The sequence below is a fragment of the Puma concolor genome, chromosome B3, assembly GCF_028749965.1.
Source record: "Puma concolor isolate L17-30 chromosome B3, mPumCon1.1.hap2, whole genome shotgun sequence".
In the NCBI taxonomy this organism is placed as follows: domain Eukaryota; kingdom Metazoa; phylum Chordata; class Mammalia; order Carnivora; family Felidae; genus Puma; species Puma concolor.
Genome location: NC_141672.1, coordinates 90,442,138 through 90,466,610, shown reverse-complemented (window position 1 = coordinate 90,466,610; position 24,473 = coordinate 90,442,138). Strand labels below are relative to the sequence as shown.

At 50.5% G+C, this 24,473-nt stretch overlaps 1 protein-coding gene across 6 annotated transcripts in view; it reads right to left on the bottom strand.

Annotated features, from left to right (window-relative positions):
• DUOX1 (dual oxidase 1) overlaps positions 1-24,473 on the bottom strand; it is a 35,485-nt gene that overhangs the window by 4,471 nt on the left and 6,541 nt on the right. For 2 of the 6 annotated variants that reach the window (XM_086710591.1, XM_086710594.1), the window contains exons 8-29: positions 24,245-24,411; positions 23,782-23,842; positions 23,566-23,662; positions 22,616-22,706; positions 21,049-21,151; positions 20,623-20,795; positions 17,254-17,429; positions 16,945-17,063; positions 16,200-16,355; positions 15,435-15,548; positions 14,506-14,705; positions 13,691-13,876; positions 11,381-11,606; positions 11,026-11,119; positions 10,564-10,739; positions 8,288-8,357; positions 7,750-7,875; positions 6,983-7,161; positions 6,607-6,837; positions 5,682-5,781; positions 5,343-5,392; positions 3,817-3,944 (exon numbers count right to left, since the gene is read on the bottom strand). In XM_086710591.1, coding sequence (XP_086566717.1) covers positions 3,817-3,944; positions 5,343-5,392; positions 5,682-5,781; positions 6,607-6,837; positions 6,983-7,161; positions 7,750-7,875; positions 8,288-8,357; positions 10,564-10,739; positions 11,026-11,119; positions 11,381-11,606; positions 13,691-13,876; positions 14,506-14,705; positions 15,435-15,548; positions 16,200-16,355; positions 16,945-17,063; positions 17,254-17,429; positions 20,623-20,795; positions 21,049-21,151; positions 22,616-22,706; positions 23,566-23,662; positions 23,782-23,842; positions 24,245-24,411 — 3,023 coding nt within the window. Of the gene's footprint in view, positions 1-3,816; positions 3,945-5,342; positions 5,393-5,681; positions 5,782-6,606; positions 6,838-6,982; positions 7,162-7,749; positions 7,876-8,287; positions 8,358-10,563; positions 10,740-11,025; positions 11,120-11,380; positions 11,607-13,690; positions 13,877-14,505; positions 14,706-15,434; positions 15,549-16,199; positions 16,356-16,944; positions 17,064-17,253; positions 17,430-20,622; positions 20,796-21,048; positions 21,152-22,615; positions 22,707-23,565; positions 23,663-23,781; positions 23,843-24,008; positions 24,197-24,244; positions 24,412-24,473 lie in introns of those variants that run through there. The other 4 variants (XM_086710593.1, XM_086710592.1, XM_086710595.1 and 1 more) reach the window with 4 other exon arrangements.

Sequence of the window (24,473 nt, the reverse complement as noted above, 5' to 3'; positions counted from 1 at the left end):
ACAGTGTCTCTGGCTAGCTTGGCCCTTAGCCCCTTGCATTCTCCACCCACCCCACACTCCCCAGGGCTCATTCCATCCCCACCTCTCCAAGTACTAGGCTCCCTTCAGGTTCCCAAATCTAACCACTCCCAACCCCAGCCCCATCCTGCAGAGCATCCATGATGAATGAGACTACTTGCACCTTCCTGGAACTTTGACTCTCACCCACTCTCCTGCAGTAGCCTCCTAACTGGTCTTCTACTAGGGTGCCCTACCATGACGCAGTCCCTTCAAGGCAGCCAGTGTGACATTTTAAAGTTCATTTTATCATTCCATCCCAGCTTAAAAAGCCTTAGTGGACTTCCCATTACACCACAGAAACTTGAGACGCTCTGGGCCTCTGCCTGCCAACATTTCCTCCTCCCAGTTCTTTAAACATGGCAAATCCTTTTTGCTTCATGACCTTTGCACCTGCTGTTCCCTCTCCCATGGCTCCCATGGGAGCCTCCATTTCATTCAGGCCTCAGCAGAAACGCTACCTCCTTGGGCCTTCCCTCAGTCCTCTCTCTCTTATCTCCCAGTCAACTCCCTTCAGGGCACTCATCATCATCCACACTACTTTTCTTCCCCCTGCCCCATACCTCCTGCCCGTTCACTCCCTGGACGTAGAGGAAGGAGGTGTCCTTTTTTTTTTTTCCCATCATACTCTCAGCTGTTGGCAGTTTCTGGCACACAGGAGACACTTAATAACTGCTGATTCAGTAAAAGGAGTTCCTCTAAATTATCCTCTCCCTTTAAAAATATATATTTTTTAATGTTTGTTTTTGAGAGAGAGAGAGAAAGCATGACAGGGGAGGGGCAGAAAGAGAGGGAGACACAGAACTCAAAGTGGTCTCCAGGCTCCACACTGTCAGCACAGAGCCTGACACAGGGCTCGAACTCACGAACTGTGAGATCATGACCTAAGCTGAAGTCAGACGCTTAACCAACTGAGCCACCCAGGCACCCCTGTCCTCTCCCTTTAGAGACTAAGAACATCTAACCAGTCCTCCCGTTTCCATGAAATAACTGACAGGTATTGTCCAGCTCTGGTCCTTTCCCCAACAAGCTAGTCTGACAAGGTCAGACACTACTTGCCCCCATTCTTCCCATCTGCTTGCTCCTAAGTCTGGTCAGTTTGGCTCCTGCCTCCACCTCTTCTCAGGCCCTGCTCACTGAGGGCTCACCGGCCCCATGAATGGCCAGACCCCAAGGTCTCCTTTCATCTGCTCCCACCACTGGCAGTCTGTGGCACTAGCAACTACCCCTTCCGTTCCACTTCTGCAACAATGCTGTGCTAGCTCTCTCAGGCCACTCACTTTCCATCTCCTCCACCGGCCCTCTGTTCCTTCTCCCACCCCTGATCCTGCATGCTGCCCAAACCTGGCTTTCTCACTCTGCTCTCCTCTGTGCTCTCCCATGAGGCATGGCCAGTCAGCTGAGCCACAGCCCCTCAGCGGTTCAGTGCAGCCTGCACAGGTCCACCATGTCCTGCTACCGCCTAATTCCCTGGGGCCATCCACAGCCAGGGCTGTCCTCTCTATGCCCTGAATATTCCATCATCATTTGCACCTCTGCACCAGCGCTTGTGCCCTTTCTTCTACTTGGAATGCTTTTCGGATTCCGCTCTGCCCTGTCAAATCTCAGCTTACCTTTCCTCAAGGCTTGGCCCAAGACCCATCTTCTCCCCAAAGTCTTCACTAACCAATTTGGTCCAAATGAAACTCCCTTCAGTGAGCTACTGTAACTCACTGAAACACTCAGCTCAGCAATTAATCCTATATTGTCTGCTCACTTTGATCATTTCAAGCGCATGGCACTTATCTCTGCAGGAAATCCTAAGTTCCCAAGGTGTCCACTGGGCCTAGCACCAAACTAGCGCATACTAGACCTCCGACAGACAGATAACTGTTAAACTGAACTCTGGTTCCTCATTCATCTCTCTCCCCAGCTCAGCATTCCTGAATTCCTGGGCCTTCTCCCACAGGACTAACTTAAACCTCTGTGGGCTCTTCTCTGAACTGGCTCTGGTTTCCCCAAGTTCTTCTTTCATTATGGAGACCATGCCCACCCTCCAGGCTTTCTAAGCATCCAGCCAGGCTGAGAACAATGTGAGGGTGACCTCATACTCCTGTTTATACACACCATTTGGTGTTGGCTCTACTTTTAAACCACAAAGCTGCTGCAGACTCATGGTTGGCTGATGAACCAGGAGAGCTGCCGCCAGCTCAGCTTCTGCTGTGCTAGCCGTGCCCTCTTTAGCCTGGAGCAGGAGCCTGGCATCCTTCTGCAGAGTCTACTCCACACTGGGGCCCTTTACTTGTGACTTCTCTTTCTGCCTGAAGTCAAAATGGTAACATAAGGGATAAATGGGAAGGAAGAAGTTTTGGCCCAGATATCCCCCCAGGTGAGACTCTCCTTAGAGGCCAGGGCTAGGATTGCCCAGCAGAGGGTCCTGCACGTTTCTGAGCTGCTGACTTCCCTGCTGGCAGGAAGGGTGGCTCTAAACCCCAGTGAGCCCCCAAACCCAGGAGTAAGTCAGAAAGGGGTCTTGGTCTCCAGGAGCCCCGTCTGGCCTGGCCACTCCTCTGGGTCTCCCATCTAGTTCAAAGAAGCTCCTGCTTCACCAGAAACAAGAACATCATCTCTATCCCTCATAGAAACAATAACCCCAGATGCTAGGGCTCCACCCTAGCAAAGGTCGGGAAGAAGGGATAAATTAGCCTCAGCTTCCAAAGAGGGCTGAGATTTCTTTGGAAATAAACATCATCAGTTCTAGGAAACAACCTAAGCCAAGACTGGGTAGTCATCTTCACAACCATGAAGTGTTGAGCCTCAGGCAGCATGGAAACAGACCTTTCCAATCAGTGAGGACAGGAGGAGGGAGGGCAGCCCACAGACACCAGCCTGACCCAGGCAATAATGGACTCTCCCTGTGTCTCAGGACAAGGGAGACCCCTGTGTGAAGTTCTGCCTTGAGCCAGGTGACAGATGGCAGCCAGGTGGGCTCTGTGCTTCTTGAATGCTGGCAGCCAAGCTATCATTAGTGGGGACACTGGGGCCTTGGACCTTAGTTTAGCTTCTCAGAGAGACCCTCAGGGTGCCCTTTAGGGAACTGCCCGTGTCCATGAGAAAGGCAGGCCAAGCAGAGCTATGACACAGTCACAGATCACAGTCAGCTCTGGAACTAACCAGCTGACGCAATTGATGACAAACCCAGGGAAGGTAAAGAGAACAGGACAAGAGAAGAGAGGGAATGTGAAGGAAGCGAGGCAAGAGCCCAGGTTAAGGAGAAGGAAAGGGAACAGACAGACTCTTTAAAACCCATTGTATCAACAGCCCAAGTGAAGACATTTGGAGCAAGCTCATTAACTTTACAGGTGGCACTTAGCTGGGTGGGGTGCTAATACTCTAGAAAACAAGATCAGAACAAAAGTGGCAAAACTAAATTCAGATAAGTTACTCTTAAAAAGGGTGATGCTCCCTCGAGAGTAGGAAGTCCTCCCAGGAGCCCAAACCAGCCACTGGAACTGGGGAATGAGTGGCTGGGCAGAAATGACATCTGCAAGAAATGTCGACCAGCCTAGTAGGGCTGCTACTGCAAAACCCATGTCAGGGCACCCATCTTCCAAGTGCTGTATATTGGGGTCAGTCTGCTTGACAGCCCCATACTATAACCTCCAGCTTTGAAGTGAGAAGCCAAGAGAAGTCTTGAAATAACTAAGGGGATAGAAAACTGATGTCTCGGTCCTCACTGCCTCCCTGGGATCATCCTGTCAAAACCCTGCTAGCCCTCACCAGCACATAGAGCAGGATGTAGAGGTGGTGGGTCAGCCAGAAGCCCCGGAAGCTGTGGCGGCGGAAGTGGTGGGAGGCAAAGACGTACATGATGGCCAGGACCAGGAGCAGCACAACCCCCGTGAGGCCTGCAAAACGAACATGGGGTGAAGGGCAGAGGAGCAGGGCCATTCTGAGGCTGCCATGGATCAGGGTCCCCTTTCCACTCCACTGCTCTGGGTAAGGGCATAGAAGCCCAGGCTTCTCTGTTCTTCTCTCCCCACACTGGTGATCACAGGTGCCTTTTATTTCAACAGACTCTACCCTTCCCTCATAGACCTTGGCACGACTGTTATTTTTCAAGTAACTGTGCCATTTATGTCTGTCACCTCCCTGACTTTCAGGCCTACAAGAACAGGGACCAGGCTGCTAGTTCACCACTGAATCCTAGTGCCTACTGTAGGGCTTGGCACCCTGTGGGGCTTTTATAAATGTGTGCTGAATGAATGAATGAATCCATGGGGCATCTACTTTGGCCTCTAGGTCAGACTTTGGACATTGCAGGTCCTGCCCCCGTGGAGTCAAGGCTTGGCCTACGTCCCTGTAGCATCACACTTGGCTGACACAGCATGAGCAATGGCACCATTAGTGAGTAAGTGTGACCACCAGAGTCCCCTGGGTTCATCCCAGAGTTGGTGGGAGGCACCCCCTTTACAGGGGATCCCAGGCCTGGGGTACACGAGAGGGCAATACAAGATTCAGGATGGAAGTGTGGGGCCAGAGAATGGCCCCTCAAGTGATTAAGGAGGAGAGAGGCAGAAATTAGGAAGATTAGAGCCCTGCAGTATGGAAAAGCAGAGGTTAAGAAGAGATCTAACCAAAGCCTGTAAAGACCTGAACGGAGAGGAGAGCATAAACACAGCCTTATCCACTAAATCCCACTGTGCAGGAATTAGCAAGCACTCTGAAGTTCAAAGCAGATCGTTTTAGGATTAAAAAAAAAAAAAAATGCTGTGTTTCACAGAGGGGAGTGAATATAGAAAATGTGTTACCCCAAAGAGGAAATAGACTGAAAATATAAACAGGTTCAAGAAGCTTTTGAATAGATTCACAGATAATGGTTCTAAAATGGGTGATTATGAAGAGTTAGGAATATTCCCCTAAACAGCCCTTGTCAAGAAGACTACAAGGGATGGGGGGTTCTGCCTAGTTTGACAATGAGCCCGGTCTCTCTGACACACAGCTGGGCACAGCACTCAAAGCTACTGTCATGGTAGGTTGTGTATACTGGGGTGGGAGGTGAGGGAGTCCACTCCCATTCTACAGAGGGAGGAACTTCAGAGTGGGGCAGTAGCCCAGCCAAGCTCCCAAGAGAAGGACTGGATAGCAGAGGCTCCTACTGCCCAGGAGAGTCCTTAGGACCAGAGGGCAGAGCCTGGCTCACCGTGAGAGCCAAGTGAGTGCTACTAGGCTGCCTCATGGCAGACAGAACCCAGAGCCCGCACCTCAGAGCCAGACCAGAAATTCAGAACAGGGAGGGCTCTCACCTGGCACAGTCTGGAAGAACCACCAGTAATACTTCTGGGGAAACTCAGACCTGTCAAGAACAGAAAGCAAGGAAGGGTGCTGAGAGGAGATGTCTGGGACTTCCAGAAAGAATCCTCCAGAGGAAATACCCCAACCCAGCCACTAGTGTCCCTTTCTGCCCATTTGGGACCAAGGCTCAGGTTGGTCATTGTCTGTCTCTATAATCTGGAAGGTGACACTCTGCTCTCAGCCAAGAGAATTTGCTTCTTTCCATCCATAAAGAATACCCCTACCTTGAGACACACACACACACACACACACGTACATGTACACGCACACACACGCACATACTCACTCACCTGTCATCATGGAAGAGGCCAGGGAAGAGGCAGGAGAGGACACTGAGTGGGCTGATGGAGAACAGGTACACATTCACCACATGGCCCGCACTGTGTAAGACTAAGGAAGACCAGGAAGGGTGGGAGTGAGCCTGGGGGCAGCCCGGTGGGGGTGTTCAACCCATTCAGCCCAAGATGAAGGACTCCAGCCACCCAGAATTGGGAGCCTGAAGAAGGACCCTAGGGATCTGTACCTCTGATCTCTAATCAACCTCCTGTTCCTCCCCCCAACCCCTGCTCCATATATACCATCCATGAACACAGCCACAAGAGTCTGAAATGATACCATTAGAAATTCTATCTTTTGGGGGGCGCCTGGGTGGCGCAGTCGGTTAAGCGTCCGACTTCAGCCAGGTCACGATCTCGCGGTCCGTGAGTTCGAGCCCCGCGTCGGGCTCTGGGCTGATGGCTCAGAGCCTGGAGCCTGTTTCCAATTCTGTGTCTCCCTCTCTCTCTGCCCCTCCCCTGTTCATGCTCTGTCTCTCTCTGTCCCAAAAAAATAAATAAATGTTGAAAAAAAAAATTTTTTTTAAATAAAAAAAAAAAAAAAAAGAAATTCTATCTTTTGGTTTCTCTCATAGTGTGTTTTACAACATAAAAACTGGAAGAGATCACACACATGTGCACTTGTTCTGGGGTGTTGGTAACTTGTCAGCTGAGGCTGATGAGGTGGCTCTGGAAGCATGGGAAGGGGCAGTGAGTGGCCCCTTGGCTTATTTCACACCACTGTGGGGCCAGCTCCACCTTCCTGAGGACTTCCAAGATTTATACTCAAGTCAAGCCCAGAGAGAGAGGAGGTGCTCTCAGAGGAGGGGAAGCCAGCGGGGGGGGGGGGGGGGGGGGCGGGAGGACAGAGACAAGAATCCCTGGGACCCCCAGGTCCTGCCTGTGAGGACGATGGCAGTGGAGGCAATGAGACGATGGAAGTCCACGGCGGCGTCGAAGGGTATGTAGCGGTTGAGAAAGGTCTCGCGCAGGAAGGTGATGAGGTTGCGGCACATGGTGAGCAGGATGTAGGAGAACATGAAGGAGATGCTGGCGGCCGTGCCCCGGGACAGGATGATGCCCACGCGGGTGGTGTCTGTGATGCCCATGTGGTGAGCCCCGAAGGCGTAGTCTGTGGAGGGGCCCAGGTGGATAAGGGGGTCACAGTGCAGAGGAAAGGGTGCCGCCTACAGGTGGAGCCTCCCCCACAGCAGCCTTCCTTCAAGCAGGCCGGGCACACTGGCAGGAGCCACACCCCTGGGGCTGCCCGCACTCACAGTAGGCCCGCTCCAGGAAAAGGCCCCCGGTGATGGCATAGAACACGGCCACACAGCCGATGTGGCGCCGATAGTTCTCCACAAAGCGCTTGAACTGCTGCAAGGTCTGGTGGCGACGGCTGCGCTGAAACTTCTCCCGATGAGCCTCCGTGAACAGCAGGGGCTGGAAAGACGTTACCCTGGGAGACACGAAGACTTGGCTCTGGCTGTGGACCTGCCATTAGTGCAGCCCGCCTCCCCAGCAGAGAAAGGGCATCGAGTTGCTCAAACCAAGCAGGGTTCAGACCCCACAGGCTATATACCACACTCTTCAAGCCAACTGTCAGAGTAGGGGCAGCCTTGCAAGAGGTCACTTGGTCAGTTCACCCCAGGAGATACACTCCCTCTACCCCAGTTCCCACTCACTCAGTCCTCTCCCCTCCCAGTCTGTAGCTCCTCACTCTTACCTGCTCTGTTCTCATTTTTTACTGGAAGCTCAGAAGACACACCCTCCAGGAAGCCTTCCTTGACTTCCCAGGTAGAGGTGAGCACTTCCTTGAGCTCTGAAGCCCCTTGCTCTTACCACTCTTACAACATTCTTCAGTGGGACCTTGTAACTGTCAGTGTACCAGACCATCTTGTCAGACTGGGATCTTCTTGGGCATGGACTGCTCATCCTGCCAGCACCCCTGGGCTCAGGACCATGCCTGGCACCGAGTAATCACTGTATGCATGCTGAAGGGATGGATGAACTGCCTGGGCTTAATTAACAGGAGGAGCAGGCGTACTTCTTGCCAAACCTCCGTCGAATCTCCTGGGGAGGGTCTGTGTCCATGGGGCACTGCAGTCTCTGTGGTGTCCACTCCACCTCAGCGTTGCTGCGGGGACAGCGAGCACTCACTCTGGGGGAGGGACTAGGACAGAAATGAGAGAGATAGGACCTTGGCCGCCTGAGCCACTTGGTCCTCTGCTGCCCCTGTCTGCCTTCAGACCAACTCTGTTGGGGAAGGGTCAGAACTGTCAGACAGGGGACAGCAAGATTCCCACAGAGACCTAGAGAGAGAATGAGTCAGATCCTGGGGGTCCCAGCCAAGGGTACACATACAAGGGCATCTGACCCTGGCAGCAGGTGAGTGCTGAAATCCACCAGGCTCTCTGCTCTTCCTGGTGCAGGGCTGCGTCCGCCTAGAGTAAGGAGTGTTTTTTTCTAATATGCATGAAGACACTACATAGGCTAGTGGGGCCCCTGATACCAGGCATTTTGGGGAGAGAAAAGGCAACTCCCCAACCCCAGCCTCCCTCCAACATTCCCAGATGAGGGCTCACCAGATCTTTTCCTGGCTGACGTAGGAGGCTCGCCGGCACAGGTCCTTGATGACCTCAGGCACCTCTACCCCTGCAACACCAAGATGGACTAGGGGATGGCTCAGGGCCCAGAGCCCAGGAAGACCTGGTAGCTACCCCACATCCATACTGTAGAGGGCCTCTGGCCAGTACCCTTGCCTTTGGGTGCCCTAGTCTCAGCCTGTGTTCTCTGTGGAAACTAGACCCAACCATGAGTGGGCAGACAGAAGGCCTGAAACAAAGTTGGCCAGGCAGTGTCCCCTGGACATGTGTCCACCTTTGGCCCCACTCCTAGGACCGTTATCAGGCTGATGGGGTAGAGTTCAGGAACTGTATGCAACTTGCCTGCTAGACCATTCTGCCACTAAAACCCTGCTCAACCCTCCAGCCTAAAATCTCCTGAGAGTTAAGTGTAGATCTAGGTGGTGCACATATGGAGATCACCATAAAATTCTTTCCACTTTTCTGTGTTTAAAAATGCTCATAGGGGCACCTGGGTGGCTCAGTCAGTTAAGCATCCAACTCTTGATTTTGACTCAGGTCATGATCGCACAGGTGATGAGTTCGAGCCCCATGTCGGACTGTGCACTCACAGCACAGAGCCTGCTTGGGATTCTCTCTCTCCCTCTCTCTGTGCGTCCCCTCCTCAAATTCTCTCTCTCTCTCAAAATAAATAAATAAATATTAAAAATGTTCATAATAAAATGTTGGGAGAAAAACACTCTCCCACGAGCCACGCATTCCTCTGTCTGAGCTGCACAGGAGGGGCAGTGCAGGAGTGAGCTGCAAATCCAAATCCTGGGAATATCCAAGTCACTTCTAAGTGCTAAACCAATCTTGAAGATTACCCTGGTCCTACAGCCCAGAGGGCAAACATGATTAATCTGAATTTAATGAAATCAGAGTGTTTAAAACAAAGTATAGATGTTTATCCCTCAAATTTCAGCAAATGGCAAATGTGGCAAAGTGATAACTAAAGGCAAATCTAGGTGAATGGTAAAGGGATGCTCCTTGTGCTATTCTTGTACCTTTTCTGTAGGTACATTTAAAATGTTTCAAAGTAAAATTTGAAGGAAACAACAAGGCACAACAACAATTAAAAGCAAAACAAAACAGTACTCAGCATTACTCTTCTACATAACCCTCACTCTCCCAGCCAGTTCGTCTGCTCCACCCCAGGGGCTGGATGTTCCTGGGACTCTCGCCTGGGCTCACTTCCAGGCACCTGCCCCTGCTCTGCCCTCAGGCCTACGTGCCTACTTCCCTGGCTGCCTGGGAAAGGTGAAAAGCTGATGAATCAGGGGAGCTGGGTGTGCACTCCACCAACTCTCCTCCCACCTTAGGCAGGTGAAGCCTTGACCAGAGTCCCAGCTGTGCCCTGCCTAATTCGCCCCCCTCCCACATGGATCTAGAATTGGGCTGCTCAGCTCCCCCAAGTTCTCATAATCCTGGGAGGGACTGGGTTTGGTCTCGACATGACCCAGTGAGAAACTGTGAAGGTACCATAAGGTCAGAGTAGACCACAGAGTCCTGCTACCTGTCCCCTGCTCTCTCTGACTGTAGCCCCCACCCACCTGAGTCAGACACAAGTGGGACAGGAAGTAGAGGGAAGGACAACAGAGGTGGGTCTCCATGCACTCAAGCACACATTTCCTGAGCACGCAGACAAGGCATATAAAGGCAAACAAAACCAGAGCACCCCCCTGCCACCAGATACCCCAGCTCAGATGAATATGGCCTGGATAGGGCTGTTACAAGGAGATTCTACAGTCCCCTGTCCTGGGCGCCAAGAACAGGGGCCTTTGACAGACAGCTGGGAGAAGCAGAATTCTAGCTGCTGTCCCTCGCCCCATCCTGACCCTGCCCACCCCAGAAGCAAAGCTGCATTATGACTCTTGTGGGCTGTAGGCACTATTGCGTTCCTAGGCCCCTTCCTCCATTAAACAAAGAAAAAAATATACATATATGTATATGTACATATGTGTATATATGTATATATATATATATGTGTATATGTATACGTATATATATATACACATATATTTATAAAATATAAACATTTTTTACATTCATGTTGATATAAAGAAGAATATAATCCAGGCTGGATGTATTATCACATACTTATTATTATTATATTCATTCTTCTGATTTTAAAAGAAATTAAAACATTTCTGTGGGCTCCTAAAAGTATGTGGGCCCTGGGCACTGTGCCTGCTGTGTCTAATGGATAGGTCAGCCCTAAGGCCAGGCCGCCCCACCTTTGACACAGAGCTGTGTGAAACGGAGCTCGCTGTCATGGTCCCGCAGCATGAAGTGGAAATCCTCCCACGTCAGCTCCTCCTTATCCTGGAAGCCCGACTCCCGGAACATGGACTCCACCACCTCAGTCAGCTGGGCCTTGGACAGGCAGTTGTTGGAGATCTCGATGAAGGACCTGGGGTTGGGGAAGGGAAGCCATCAGGGCCTGAAAAGAGGCCTAAGGCCTAGACATGAGGGCCCAATGGTCAACCCACCAGGCCTTCAGAGCCCACATGGAAGGGCCCCAACTGACCACGTTCCAAGACCCCTCCTAGTTATAACAGTCTTTGGCTCTGCGGAGGAGGAGGAAGAGGGGGAGGAAGCCCCTGTTCTTGACCCTTTGGCTCCCACCTTTATATCCCACTTTTTCCCCCAGCAGTCCCTGCCCTAGCCCACTCTTCTGGCTATCCCACATGACCAACCTCAGCATCCTGATGAACTCGTCCTTGGAAATGAGACCATTCCCATCAAAGTCATACATGCGGAACATAAGACGAGACTTCTCCTCAGGAGAGCCTGGGAGAAGGAGGACCCTGTGAGAGCCCCAACCTACCTGCCTAAGCCCCAGGCATCCCAGAAGGGGACTCACATGAGTGTGACCCACTGCTGGGCACAACGAGGTGTTATTCTGCTTCCTGACATCTACCCAGATGTCTGCCATGGCTGGAGACCTGGTCCCAGCACTTCCCCATCTCTAACAGGTAAGCTACCTTCCAGCCTCAGTTTCCAGCCCCTTCCATCTTCTCCTACCTGGACAATCACTCCCTTTTTCTTTACCTTTCATGAAGACCACCAGGATGTCCAGAAACTCCCGGAAGGACAGGTAGCCATTGCCATCTTTGTCAGCAAGAGAGAACATGGACTCTACAAACATGTCCTGGGGCTTGAGGCCCAGGGACTCGGCAAACTCAGCTCTGCTCAGCTCACAAGTCAGGGCCTCCTGTACCTTCTGTGAGGAATCCAGGGGCAGGGCCCCTGCATCTGCCTGGTCGATGTCCAGCACCTGCACTCGGGCAGTAGCAGAGGGAGAGAGAAGGAGACAAGACTTCCTTGATTTGTAGTTGAGGCTTATAGGAGCCACCTTTTCCAGGCATCTGCCCAGCACCCTGTCCCCTCAGCACTACCCCATGCCCTGCAGGTGGTTCCTGGGGCCATTTGTCCTATGGAACCCTGACTCTCTATGTTAGCTGACTAGACCAGGGATGCAACTTGATCCAAGCAGACAATCTAGGATTGGGACTGAGATGTCTCAGGTCTGTCTTGACCTGAGCACAGGAAAACTTGGAAGTTGTAGACCACCCTGTTCTTCCAAGTGCTCAGAGACACAGACAGAGGGAAGTAAACACACAGAGAAAATGGAGCAGGCTAAGAGAGAGGAGTGACCTTGTTTGCTGGCAGCTTTCCCTTTCCTAGCCCCTTCCAGGCCAGGTCATAGTCCTCCCTTTAGAATTCCTGAGACATCATCATATCCTCAGAGTCAACTGACCCATTGTCAGTCCTAGCTTACACTGAGTTTTCACTGAGAAAAAGCCTCAGCTAAGTTGAGAAAAAGCTGGGCTTGGGAAAGGAGAATTCCCACCACGGGCTACCTGCAGCCCACCCAGGGGCTGCCCCAGCATCAGAAGAGACGGTGAGGGTAGTAAGCAGGCCACGGGCCACAGCACCTATTTTTCCTGACATCAACTGGGGTCCCCTGGCCCAAGCCTGGCTATGGTTTCATGAGGCAAACCTTGTTGCTTCAAACAACGAGCTTCAGTGAAAAGAGCCTGGGGCTGGTGACAAAAGACCTGGGTTCCTGTCCCAGCTCTACCACCCACTTACTGTGTGACCTCAGGCAAGTCTCTTCACTTGTCTGGCATTCATTTTCCTACTTATCTCACAGGGCTATTGTGAGAATCAACACCAGCCATTGTATGGAAAGTGTTTTGAAACCTGAGAACACTGTACAGGTAGAAAGGGGTGGCAGCTGCCCCCAGGACACAGTAGCACTCTCTGTCACCCCCCACATAGGAGGTCCTGTGGCCCTGATGGGTCCTGACCTGAGTGGAGGTGCCCAGGTCCTGCCTGGGCCCTGGCAATGTATCACTCCACCTGGAGGTTCTTCCATTCTAGTGCATACTCAAGTTCAACTAGTTTGAGGGGTAAATGACAAACGTCATGTGCCTGGCACATAGTAAACGACCATTAAATGCTCATTTCCCTCATGAATCCTCTCCCCAGCCAGCCAACCCTGCTCCTTCTCCTCAAATATTAATTTTTTTGCCATTTTTCTGGGCACTTCTGCACAGTCCTTCTTGCTCCTTTCCTCTGAGCCCAAAATTTTCCACCTCTTTTTAAGTCCTCACCAAATTTGACCTGAACCATGACCCTCCACTGGCCTGAAGACTTTATACCTTTTCTGACCTCCTAGAGTGCTTATCTCCTGGATCAGTTTTGTATCCAGGATTCTTTACCACTTAACCTTCCTTTCTGGGCATGTCCCATCTTCCCAGAGGGATGACAAACTCCTTTAGTGGGAGGGGGATGGGCATGCTCTATAAGCTCTATTTATCTTATCACTACCAAGCTTCCCTCTCCACCATTCTCCACCCAGGCTGCTTTATTTCTGTGCCCGATATGGATGCCAAGTCTTTGCATTTCTCTTCCTGACTTGTTTCCCCACAGCCTCTCAGTAATTCTTGGAAGTCTGCAAGGGAAGCACTCGCGCTCTATGGTGGCCTCTGGCAGCTGCACTCTTCCAAAGAGGGGGGACCAAGGGCTTTCAGTGTTCCCACACTGCCTGTCTAGCCCTAGATTTCTGCAGCCTTTTGGTCAGGATGAGTCAAGTAAGGGCAGAAAGCTTGGACAGCCCTGAGGAGAGAGCTGAGTGACACATGCAGAAAAGCTCCTGACATGGCCTCCCTAGAATGGCACAGGTGGACACGGGAGCCTCTCCTTACAGAAAGGCTAGGTGATTGGGCCAAAAACGCAGTAGAACTGATTGTTAGTGTCAGGGCTCCTGACTTTCCCTGGAATCACCCCATGGCCTGTGCAGGTAAGGGAACTACAGGCATACATGCAAGGAGAGATCTGACCCTACATACACACCTGGGAGAAAAGGTGCCTGAAAAAGGTCTCCAGTAGGTGGCTCCTTTGTTCTCGTGTCACAGCTGCCCTCATGAGCTCCTGCTCCCGCAGTTCCCACTCCTGGAACCTCAGCCCACTCTCCTTCAGGGCCCCCCGAAGGTTTTCCACCAGCACCTGCCGCTCTTCCTCCACATTAAACAGCAGCACCTATGGAAGCAGCAACAGGCGGAGCAAGCATTTGTCAGGGCCTCTTGAGGCCAGGAGCTGTACATAAGCTTTGTCAGGGGCCACTGGAAAGAGTGCCCTCGGAAAAGAGATATACTGTTATCTCCTAGACTCCATGTGCTCTGTGGGCTCCATGGCTTGCTTATAGGCACAAAGCTAGCATTCAAAGATGCATGTCTGAAGCCACTCTTCCTTCTCTATTCAGCCCTGAAGAGAGGGGAAGGCAGGGGGACAGATGATGGAGGGGACAGAGGACAGATAGTCAGAGCTGAAAATCAGCCTGTGACTGAGTTCTGCTCCAAAATTTCTAACAAGTCACTAGATCCCAAAAACCAGGCAACAGGGAAGAGGGCCTGGCTTCTTCTAAGGACTCCCAGCTAAGACCTATTGGGGCACCCTTAGAAAGGGAGGGGGGAAGACTGTGCAAGAAGAAGGGACTGTGGAGATCATGTCACCCAGCAGGCCCAGAGCAGGATGAATGTGTTCAAGTTTATCTCTCTATCAGGTACTACAGCCAGGGACTAGAAACCCAGCCTGATTCTGTGCTCCTTCCCCTCCCCTGGCTGCCTCCCTGGATGTGGACAAGGAACCAGGGACCAACTGGGCCAGACCAGGTCATATTCCTTGGGGATCTTAAGCAGCAGGGTGCGGCGTCCTCGGTTGTTGGACACGATGAGGTTGACTTGCTGGGAGGGGCGCAGCTGGATGGTGCGGAGCACAGAGAGCCTGCCATCCACCACACAGATCTGCCCAGGCTGCAGGTGCACCAGCACAGGCCGGCAGGGCTCCTTGTGGCCCTGCCATTCCAAAGCTGGAGAGAGACAGGGCTGGGTCAGCGGGGGCCAGGAGGAAGGAGGCCAGCTTAGGGCTGGAGTTAGGTCCAGGCCTCCACAGCTCCTTGCTCCTTCTTAGGTACTGAGAGTCAGCCCCTCCCAACAACCCCTTGTACCTCTAGCATATGTAAAGAATAATAAGTACCATTTCCTGTGTGTTTACTATGTGTGCAATGCTGTACCAAGTGCTTTGCGTGAACTAGTTAATTTAATCTTCATATATCTGTGAGGTAAGTGCTATTATTGGTTCTGTTTTACACATAACAAAAAATAAGTTTAGAGAGATTAAAAAATCTGCCTAAGACCCAAAAGCTCAAAGTTGTGGACCAAGATTCCAATCCTCAACGTGATTCTAGACCTTCATTAATTACTTCTCTATTGCCTGAAATTCCAGTGTAAGATGCCACAAAGCATCACTTCCCCAGGACTCTAGAGAATCATAGTATGCCTATGAAATGTATGAATGTGACTTCTTCCCATGAGTCTATTACATCTCCTTTATTTGGGACCATTAGGAGAATCTATGGAGGGTGGAGGACTCCGGGTCCAATGTCCACCTAATGCCTCCATGGCTCTTCCCAGCTGGCCTGGCTTGCTTAGAGGCCTAGAAAAGGGAGGCCTTTTCCTTAGGCTGCTGAGGTGGGGGAGGGGACTGCAGCCCTGAATCATATCTTCTCCACCACCACCCTGGCCAGCTCCAGGCCTACCTTCCATGCCCCCCACGAGCTTCTCAGACATGACGCTCTGGCGGTCCTGGCCCTGGAGCCTCTTGAAATTTCTCCTCCGGAGCCGGGCAACAATCCAGGCACTGAGCAGGCTCACTGAGAGGGCAGAAGGAGTAGGATGCTCAAAGGAAGGTGGGGGTCTGGGGAGAGCAACTGCCCTTTCCTTGGCAAGACCCCCTGCTTTCCCCACCTCCTAGGTCAGCCCATTCAATTGTCTCAAATTGAATTGATGGGGGAGGGGGGAGAGTGGGGAGGGAGCTTTGGGTATCACTTAAGATGCCTGCACAGCCTCCCCTGCTTCCACTGCGCAGGTCCCTTCCCAGGCAGAGACTAGGTCCAGAGTCCTTGTGCCAAAACCTGGACCCACTCTGCCACTCTTCCAGTGGACCCACACACAGCCATGCCAAAGACTACCTGTCAAGCCTTTGCCCCAGATAGTTCTCAACTGGTTCTCATGCAGGGGTTGCCTCTAACAATTTCCCAGGCCCAAGCTCCTGGAAATAACTGTAAATTGTGGCTCCTAACCAATCTGGGCCCTGAAGGGACCCCAGGAGAACAGGAAGGCAATTTTCCCTGGAGCTGACTTATCTGTAGGTCAGATACTTCTCATGTTCCCTCCTGTTGTGATGTTGTCCTCATGTGCCCAGAGGAATAGTACTCTGCATGATCTGTTGTAGATGAAACCACCCCACTCCCACCTCTCAACTTACAAATATCACCCAACCCCACCCTGCCCATCACTTTTACCCAGAGGGAAGCAGCAGAGAGCTCCAATGGTGACCCCAAAGCCAAATCCACTGCCTTCAAAATAGTCCCGCATGATGGAGGGAACACAGGCTGGCAGGCCCTCAGTGCTGAGCTGTCTTGGCTGTGGGCAGGGGTCTCCTGGGGAGACAGAGGAAGCTAGAGTATTGGGGGGGTTGGTGCTGGGCCAGAGGCTCTGGCACAGAATCACTGAGGAGTTAGGGTGACAGAAAGGGTAGGGTGAGGGACTTTTGAGTCTCAGAGGGCTGGGAGCTGCTTACCCCTGTCATTATACCAGGAATGTGGTGTTTGCCTACTTGGGTAACAAATGGGGTCAAAAATGCACCTCAGCCTCTGTCTCTCACACGTACACATATGTATACACACACATACACACACATACAGAGCTCACTTGTCACTGCTGTGGGATTAGGATATCCTCATGGCACTGGGCCCTTCTGATGTCACACCCACCCCAGGCTCAGCCCAGCCAGATGGAAGTCTCCTCTCTAGGTCTCTCTGAGTCTCAGTCTTGCCCTCACTTGGGTACCTCCTGGGGTTGTGCAGAAGGGGACCTACACAGCCACATGTGGCCATGTTTTTGCCCAGAGCCTAAGTTCCCAAGGGCAGAAACATTGCTCACTGCCTCCTTGGGGTCTACTGCTCAGCCACATCTGAACCAGGCCCACAGCTGTGGAGGGATGAGGCACCAGACCCCAAATCCCTCCAATCACCTCTGGTCTCTCACCTGCATGCCAGAAGAAGACATTGGGCTGCAGGGCGCTGGGGCTCGTGTTGGTGACAGCCACTAGAACATCCCGCAGGGAAGTGTTTCTGATCTCTGCAATCTCTTCCTCAGAGAACAGCCTGGGGGTGGGAGAGGTGAGGAGCTACTGCAGTGGTAGACGGAGAGGCCTGAGGAAAGAGGCCTAGAGGGGCTGAGGACTCGGTGGGGTCAGTTGAGAATCCAGGGCCCATGGGGTTGCTTACTTTACACACTGAGGGCCTGGGGCCCCGGGCCAATGGGGGTTGGAGGAAGGGTCCAGGAAGGCCTTACCCATTCCTAGTGTTCTCAAACCAGTAGCGGTCACCATCCCGCAACCGCACAAACTGGTTGAGGACGATGGCGCTGAAGAGAGGCCCAGGGTCCCCATGGCTCTCCAGAAGCCCCCCAGGGAGCAGCTCCAGTCGGGACAGGTCCTGGTTATACAGGGCAGCTGTGGCCTCCAGCACCTGAGGCCAAGAAAGTACAGGAGTGAGTGCAAAGACCTGGCACCCACCCTGGGGCAAAGAGGTAGTTCCCAGGTATCAGCCTCAAGGATGATAATAATAAATGACAGTGACATTCACTCACTTATTATGCCCCAGGCACTGCTCTGAGTGCTTTACATAAGTTAACTCATTTATGGGAACTCACAGATTCAGCTGCCTATTTTATAAAGTTGGAATAAAACAGGCAGCCAGTTCCCTATGTAGCTTGCTCTTAAAAAGGTATAAAAGTTGCAATCCCTATCAAAATAACACCAGCATTCTTCACAGAGCTATACCAAACAATCCTCAAATTTGTATGGAACCAGAAAAGACCCCAAATAACCTAAGCAATCTTGAAAAAGAAAACCAAAGCTGGAGGCATCACAATTCCAGTCTTCAAGATGTATTACAAAGCTGTAATCATCAAGACAGTATGGTACTGACACAAAAACAAACACTCAGATCAGTGGAATAGAATACAGAACCCAGGGGGCACCTGGGTGGTTCAGTCGGTTAGATGTCTGACCTCAGCTCAGGTCATGATGTCACAGTTTTCTCTCTGCCCCTCCTCCACTTGCACTCTGTTTCTATCTTAAAAAAATAAATAGGGGCGCCTGGGTGGCGCAGTCGGTTAAGCGTCCGACTTCAGCCAGGTCACGATCTCGCGGTCCGGGAGTTCGAGCCCCGCGTCGGGCTCTGGGCTGATGGCTCAGAGCCTGGAGCCTGTTTCCGATTCTGTGTCTCCCTCTCTCTCTGCCCCTCCCCCGTTCATGCTCTGTCTCTCTCTGTCCCAAAAATAAATAAACGTTGAAAAAAAAAATTAAAAAAAAAAATAATAAATAAATAAATAAATAAATAAAAACATTAAAAATTTTTAAAAAAGAATAGAGAACCTGGGGGGGGGGGGAAGAATAGAGAACCCAGAAGTGGACCCACAAACGTATGGCCAACTAATCTTTGACAAAGCAGGAAAGAATATCTCATGGAATAAAGACAGTCTCTTCAGCAGATGGTGTTGGGAAAACTGGACAGCGACATGCAGAAGACTGGACCTGGACCACTTTCTTACACCATACACAAAAATAAACTCAAAATGGATGAAAGACCTAAATGTAAGACAGGAAGTCATCAAAATCCTCAAGGAGAAAGTAGGCTAAACCCTCTTTGACCTTGACCATGGCAATTTACTCAACACGTCTCCAGAAGGGAAACAAAAGCAAAAATGAACTATTTGGGCCTCATCAAAATAAAAGCTTTCTCCACAGTGAAGGAAACAATCAGCAAAATTAAAAGGCAAATGATGGAATGGGAGAAGATATTTGCAAATAGCATATCAGATAAAGGGTTAGTATCCAAAATGTATAAAGATCTTATCAAACTCAATACCCAAAAAAACAAATCATCCAGTGAAGAAATGGGCAGAAGACACGAATAGACAATTTTCCAAAGAAGACATCCAGATGGCCAACTGACACATGAAAAAATGCTCAACATCACTCATCATCAGAGAAATACAAATCAAAACCACAATGAAATACCACCTTATACCTGTCAGAATGGCTAACATTAACAACTCAGGCAACAACAGATGTTGGTAAGGATACAGAGAAAGAGGATCTCTTTTGCACTGCTGATGGGAATGCCAGCTGGTGCAGCCACTCTGGAAAACAGTATGGAGGTTCCTCAAAAAATTAAAAATAAACTACCCTACCACCCAGCAATTGCACTACTAGGTATCTATCCAAGGGATACAGGTGTGCTGTTTTGAAGGGGCACACTCACTCCGATGTTTATAGCAGCGCTATTGACAACAAAGTATGGAAAGAGCCCAAATGTCCATCGATGGATGAATGGATAAAGAAAATGTGGTATATATATACAGTGGAGTACTATTCGGCAATCAAAAAGAATGAAATCTTGCCATTTGCAATTACTTGGATGAAACTATAGGATCTTATGCTAAGCAAAATTAGTCAGAGAAAGACAAATTATCCTATGACTTCACTCATATGAGGAATTTAGATACAAAACAGATGACCATAACGGAAGGGAAGCAAAAATAATACAAAAACAGGGAGGGGGACAAAACATAGGAGACTTTTAAATATGGAGAACAAACAGAAGGTTACTGGAGGGGTTGTGGGAGGGGGGATGGGCTAAATGGGTAAGGGGCATTAAGGAATCTACTCCTGAAATCATTGTTGCACCATGTGCTAACTAACTTGGATATAAATTAAAAAAATAAATTATGTAAAAAAAGAAAAGATATGAAAGTTGAGGGTCAAAATCAGTGCAAAAGTTGGAACGGTAGAATTGTGTTTGAAAAGGTTTCTGTTGTTTAGAGCTAAGAAAGTTTTTAAAAAGCAAATTCCTGCCTGTATGTTGCCTTTTGGAGACAGACTTCAACATTATATGAGCAGCATTTTCATTTTCCCTTTTTTTTTTTTCTATTTTTGAGCATTTTCTACCTGACCTTTAATTGTTTTTGCCCCACATAAACACATGATCAGCTTAATTCTAATGAGGCCCCGTTAAAGTTTAAGGTTTGTTACTTTTGGTATGCCTGGTGATTCCTATCCTTACATTGATTTTATAAAGTTTACAAGCCCCATGTGCATATTGCTTCTTCATCAGCTTTTCAATTGTCCACTTTCCAACAATCTTGTAAAAAAGTAAGGACAAAAACAATAAAATAAGTATGAAATTATGGAAACATCACTGTGCCAAGATGGTAAGGGAACCGAAACTGGTCTGTTGGCTGGCAGGCAATGCCACTTGTCCAGGTGATAGCTGAGGGTGTGACAATTGACTCCGCGATGCAGCTTGAGTATCAGTGCATATAAAAATACAGCTTGTTCCTGGATTGAGGACCTTCTACACCTGCTCAGATGGTTGTTGGGAAGAGTGAATGAGATAATGCCTATTAAGTGCCTGGCATGCAGTAGATACTCAACAATCATTTGCTAGATCTGAACAGTCACAAAATCGCATGCCAAATCCTGCTGGTTTGGTAACCTCTATCCTGGTTATGACACTGGGAAAAGCCACCTCAGTGAGTCCTGTCCCTCTCATCAGGGACTTGTCTCTAGTTGTTGGTGTCTCATTGCCTGCTGTGTCTTGGGCCAATGTGCCCTGGCCCTCCCACCCTGTCCCCTGGGTCCCCACTCCTCCTTACAGTGTGGTTGGTCTGGGAGAGTGCAGGGTTGATGTCCTGCCATCTGGTAATGGGAGGCAGACCCAGTGCTGTCCTGGCCTTTGTATAAGAGGGCAGGCCCAGATCACGGCCCCTCTGCAGACAGCTGGCCAGGTAGTCTGTGCGGGAAAACTTCAGAGACCCGGGCCAGAAATCTGGGGATGAAATACCAGAGAGTCTGAGAGAGCTCAGGGCCACCACAGCTCCACTAGCCCAGGAGTCAGGCTCCAACCAGCCCCAAGGGGACCAGAATCACACAGAGGGAACGATGGTCAACAGGTCTCTCAGCAGTGAAAGAGTGCAGGATCCCAGCCCCAGGCACTCCTCCCAGCCTGGCTCTGGAGCTCCAGCAGAATCCCCATCCAGGGGCCAGGGGTGTACCACCTTCAGGGACAGCTTCAGGCTTACCTAGCACATCCTCAACTACCACATGGTCCTCTTGCTCAGCGATCTGGGAGGCCATGCCCAGCAGCAGTGCATCCACATCTTCAGCTCTTTGTAGGTTTGGATGCTTTGGGAATGGGGAGAGAATATGGGGCTGAAGGTTGAGCACCAAGGCTCCCTCCACCCCATAGTCCAAGTCCTGGGCCCAGCGAGTGCTGACATTTGCTCTAAAACCAGCAGGCCATTCCCCCTCCATAGGTTGATTCCCCACTCAAGGTGAGTGACGTCCCCATCCAAAGCTCATGCTGCTGAAAGACAGGCCTCCACAAACGCAAAGGATCTAAAACTTTACTTCTATTTTAGGAGACTTGACAGTATGGTTGACAAAGGCACTAGAACATCTACGTCTTGGTCCTTGCTCTGTTAGTGAGTAGCTGTGGGCAAGTCACAGGACCTCTCTGAACTCAGTGTCCTTCCCTTAATAAAAAGAGCATTAGGGATACAATACAATACAATAAAAGCAATTAGGAGGACACAGGTCTCTTTCAACTCAGCTCCATGATTCTGAATTCTGTGCTTCTCTCTCTTTTCCTCTTACCTCTTTCCTCCTCTTATGAACACTCTACACAGAATATCAGATTTTGCTTTAAATTATTCATCAATGGAATGGATAAAGAAATTGTGGTTTATATACACAATGGAATACTACGTGGCAATGAGAAAAAATGAAATATGGCCTTTTGTAGCAACGTGGATGGAACTGGAGAGTGTGATGCTAAGTGAAATAAGCCATACAGAGAAAGACAGATACCATATGGTTTCACTCTTATGTGGATCCTGAGAAACTTAACAGAAACCCATGGGGGAGGGAAAGGAAAAAAAAAAAGAGGTTAGAGTGGGAGAGAGCCAAAGCATAAGAGACTGTTAAAAACTGAGAACAAACTGAGGGTTGATGGGGGGTGGGAGGGAGGGGAGGGTGGGTGATGGGTACTGAGGAGGGCACCTTTTGGGATGAGCACTGGGTGTTGTATGGAAACCAATTTGACAATAAATTTCATATACTAAAAAAAATAAAAAATAAATAAAAAAAAATAAATTATTCATCAATGATCTTCACCCACTCAGGCCTGGTTTGGATGGACAGATTATCCCTGATATCTCTCAGAACCCTTCCTCCTCTTTGCTCCCCTCTCAACATGCCCTGGATGTGTCTAATTGGGACATTTCCTTGGAGGGTGGGATCGCTGGGGTACTCCATGGCCTACAAGGGACCCAGAGCTGTCAAGACAGAAGAAAAACCTATGGGGAAGCAATGAATGTAGAGCCACACCTGCACAGGCCTCACTGTCCCTCACACAGCCCTGAGGTGGGGGTGGAGGACTGACTTTTGACCATGTACTGCTGACTGCTGTGGCTCTACTGCCCACTTTCACCACACACCCTCAGACACAAATACACCCACCCACACACACCCACACACACACACCCACACACCCCCACACACACACACACACACACACACACACCCACACACACACACTATACACACTACACACATACACCCACCCACATATGTGCCCCCAGTCCTGACCTCTCGGCTCCAGTAGCTGTTGCAGACCCGGAGAGCTCTGGAGATGCTTGAGTTCCTATTGATGACCTCTTGGAAATGACAACTGGCATTTCTGAAATGGAAGGAGCAGGGGAGTGATGACTGAGGCTATGGGGTCCTAAAGTCAGGCATCAGCTCTGGTCTCCAAGGCTATATACAGCCAGGGGCCCAGGTCATTGTAAACCCCCAGAAATGTACCCAAAGCATGTTCATGCCTCCCCTTTCCCCCATCTCTTCCTTTCTCCATCCCTCTCTGTCTATATATATATTACTAAACAGCATGGGGCTCTATTTAGAGTACCTTTCTCTCCCAATTCCCAAAGAAAGAGTTTACATATTATCATGTAATATGTAAACATGGCTATTGTCACACATGTCCAAAAATTGTTCCAGAGTAGGAAAATGTAACCTATGAATTATTTAAATTATAATGCAACTGTAAAAAATAAACTGCCATGCTTTGTTCCATATACATTAAACTAAATATATATATATTTAGTTTAAAGTTTCCTTTTTATTATTTTGGAATCAAAGTTTTTCTTCAGCTCTCACAAATTTTTTTATAATTCCCTCAAAAGGCTTGCAAGACCCAGGTCCTGGGCTTATAGCTAAAAATGCCCCCAGTGTGGTGTCAAGACCTAAGGTTTAGACCAGCAGGCTTTGTGACTCACCCTCAGAACCTCAATTAGCCCGTGTTTAATTGGGGAGGTTAATATACACACCAGCTGTAGGAAAACGGATAAAGTGCTTAAAAACCACAATGACGTGTTTTTAAACGATTGTTCATCTTCCCTCTCCAAATTCACTGTTCCCTTGGGGAAATGAGCACACTTCAGACTGATAATCCTGTCCTGAGGGCTCCTGAGGGCAGATTTTTCTGAAATGACACCACCACCCCTTCCAACACACAGACATTTATGCTGGGCCCTCACCTCATGTAGACGCCAGGAGGCACCATGGTGGAGAAGAACTGCTCAGAGGCCGCCAGGAACTCTGGGGAGATGTTGGGGTCCAGGAAAGGGCTGTATCCTGGGGAAAGAGGATATTAAAATTTAACCCTTAAACCACCCAGCCTCCCTCCCCATGGCTCCTGTCCCCCTCGAAAAAACTCCTGCCGGCTCTCCCATTCTTCCTCCCCATCCGTTCACCTGCATACTTCGGAGGTGTTTTCTGCAGGAAGCTGGGCAGCCACTCATACAGAGCGATGTTCTGAGGGACAAGAGAAGGCAAAAGGGAGGCAAGCGCTGGAGCAGCCGCCCTGGGAGGGATCCGAGCCCAAGGAAGGCTTCGGTGGGAGATGAGGGTCAGGCAGGGGCAGTCACGAGGGAGGCAACTCAAACAGGACAGGTGCGGAGGCCCGGCCCCCACAAGGAACCTGGGATGGCAGAGGAGGGCGGCTACATAAGAACCACAGCAAAGGCTCGAGGATCACAGCGCTTTGCCTCCTCATCGTCTCCACGTCCACTCCGAGACGAGACGCTAGCCCCAGTTCTGGGGAGCAGCGTCCTCCTGGAAAAGGGCGTTTCCGGGGGCTGCCCGTCGGAGGATGGAGGGCTCTGCGCAGCAGGCAGGGGCGGGGCGGGGCGGGGCGGGGAGGGGGTGCGGACTGACCTGGTAGGTGGCGATGACCCTCTTGCGCGCGTGCTGAAACAGCTCCTCGTCCCCCCACCGCGGGTGCTCGCGGGCCAGCCGCTGCGCCCACACGTTGTGGTAGCGGAACCACAGCAGGCCCAGCGCCTGCAGGAAGGGGTCGCGGTTCCCTCGCTCCGCCCCGAAGGCTGCACGCGACGCCGTGGGGCCGCAGGGGAAGAGACGCGCGGCGGTGTGACCACGGGGAGCG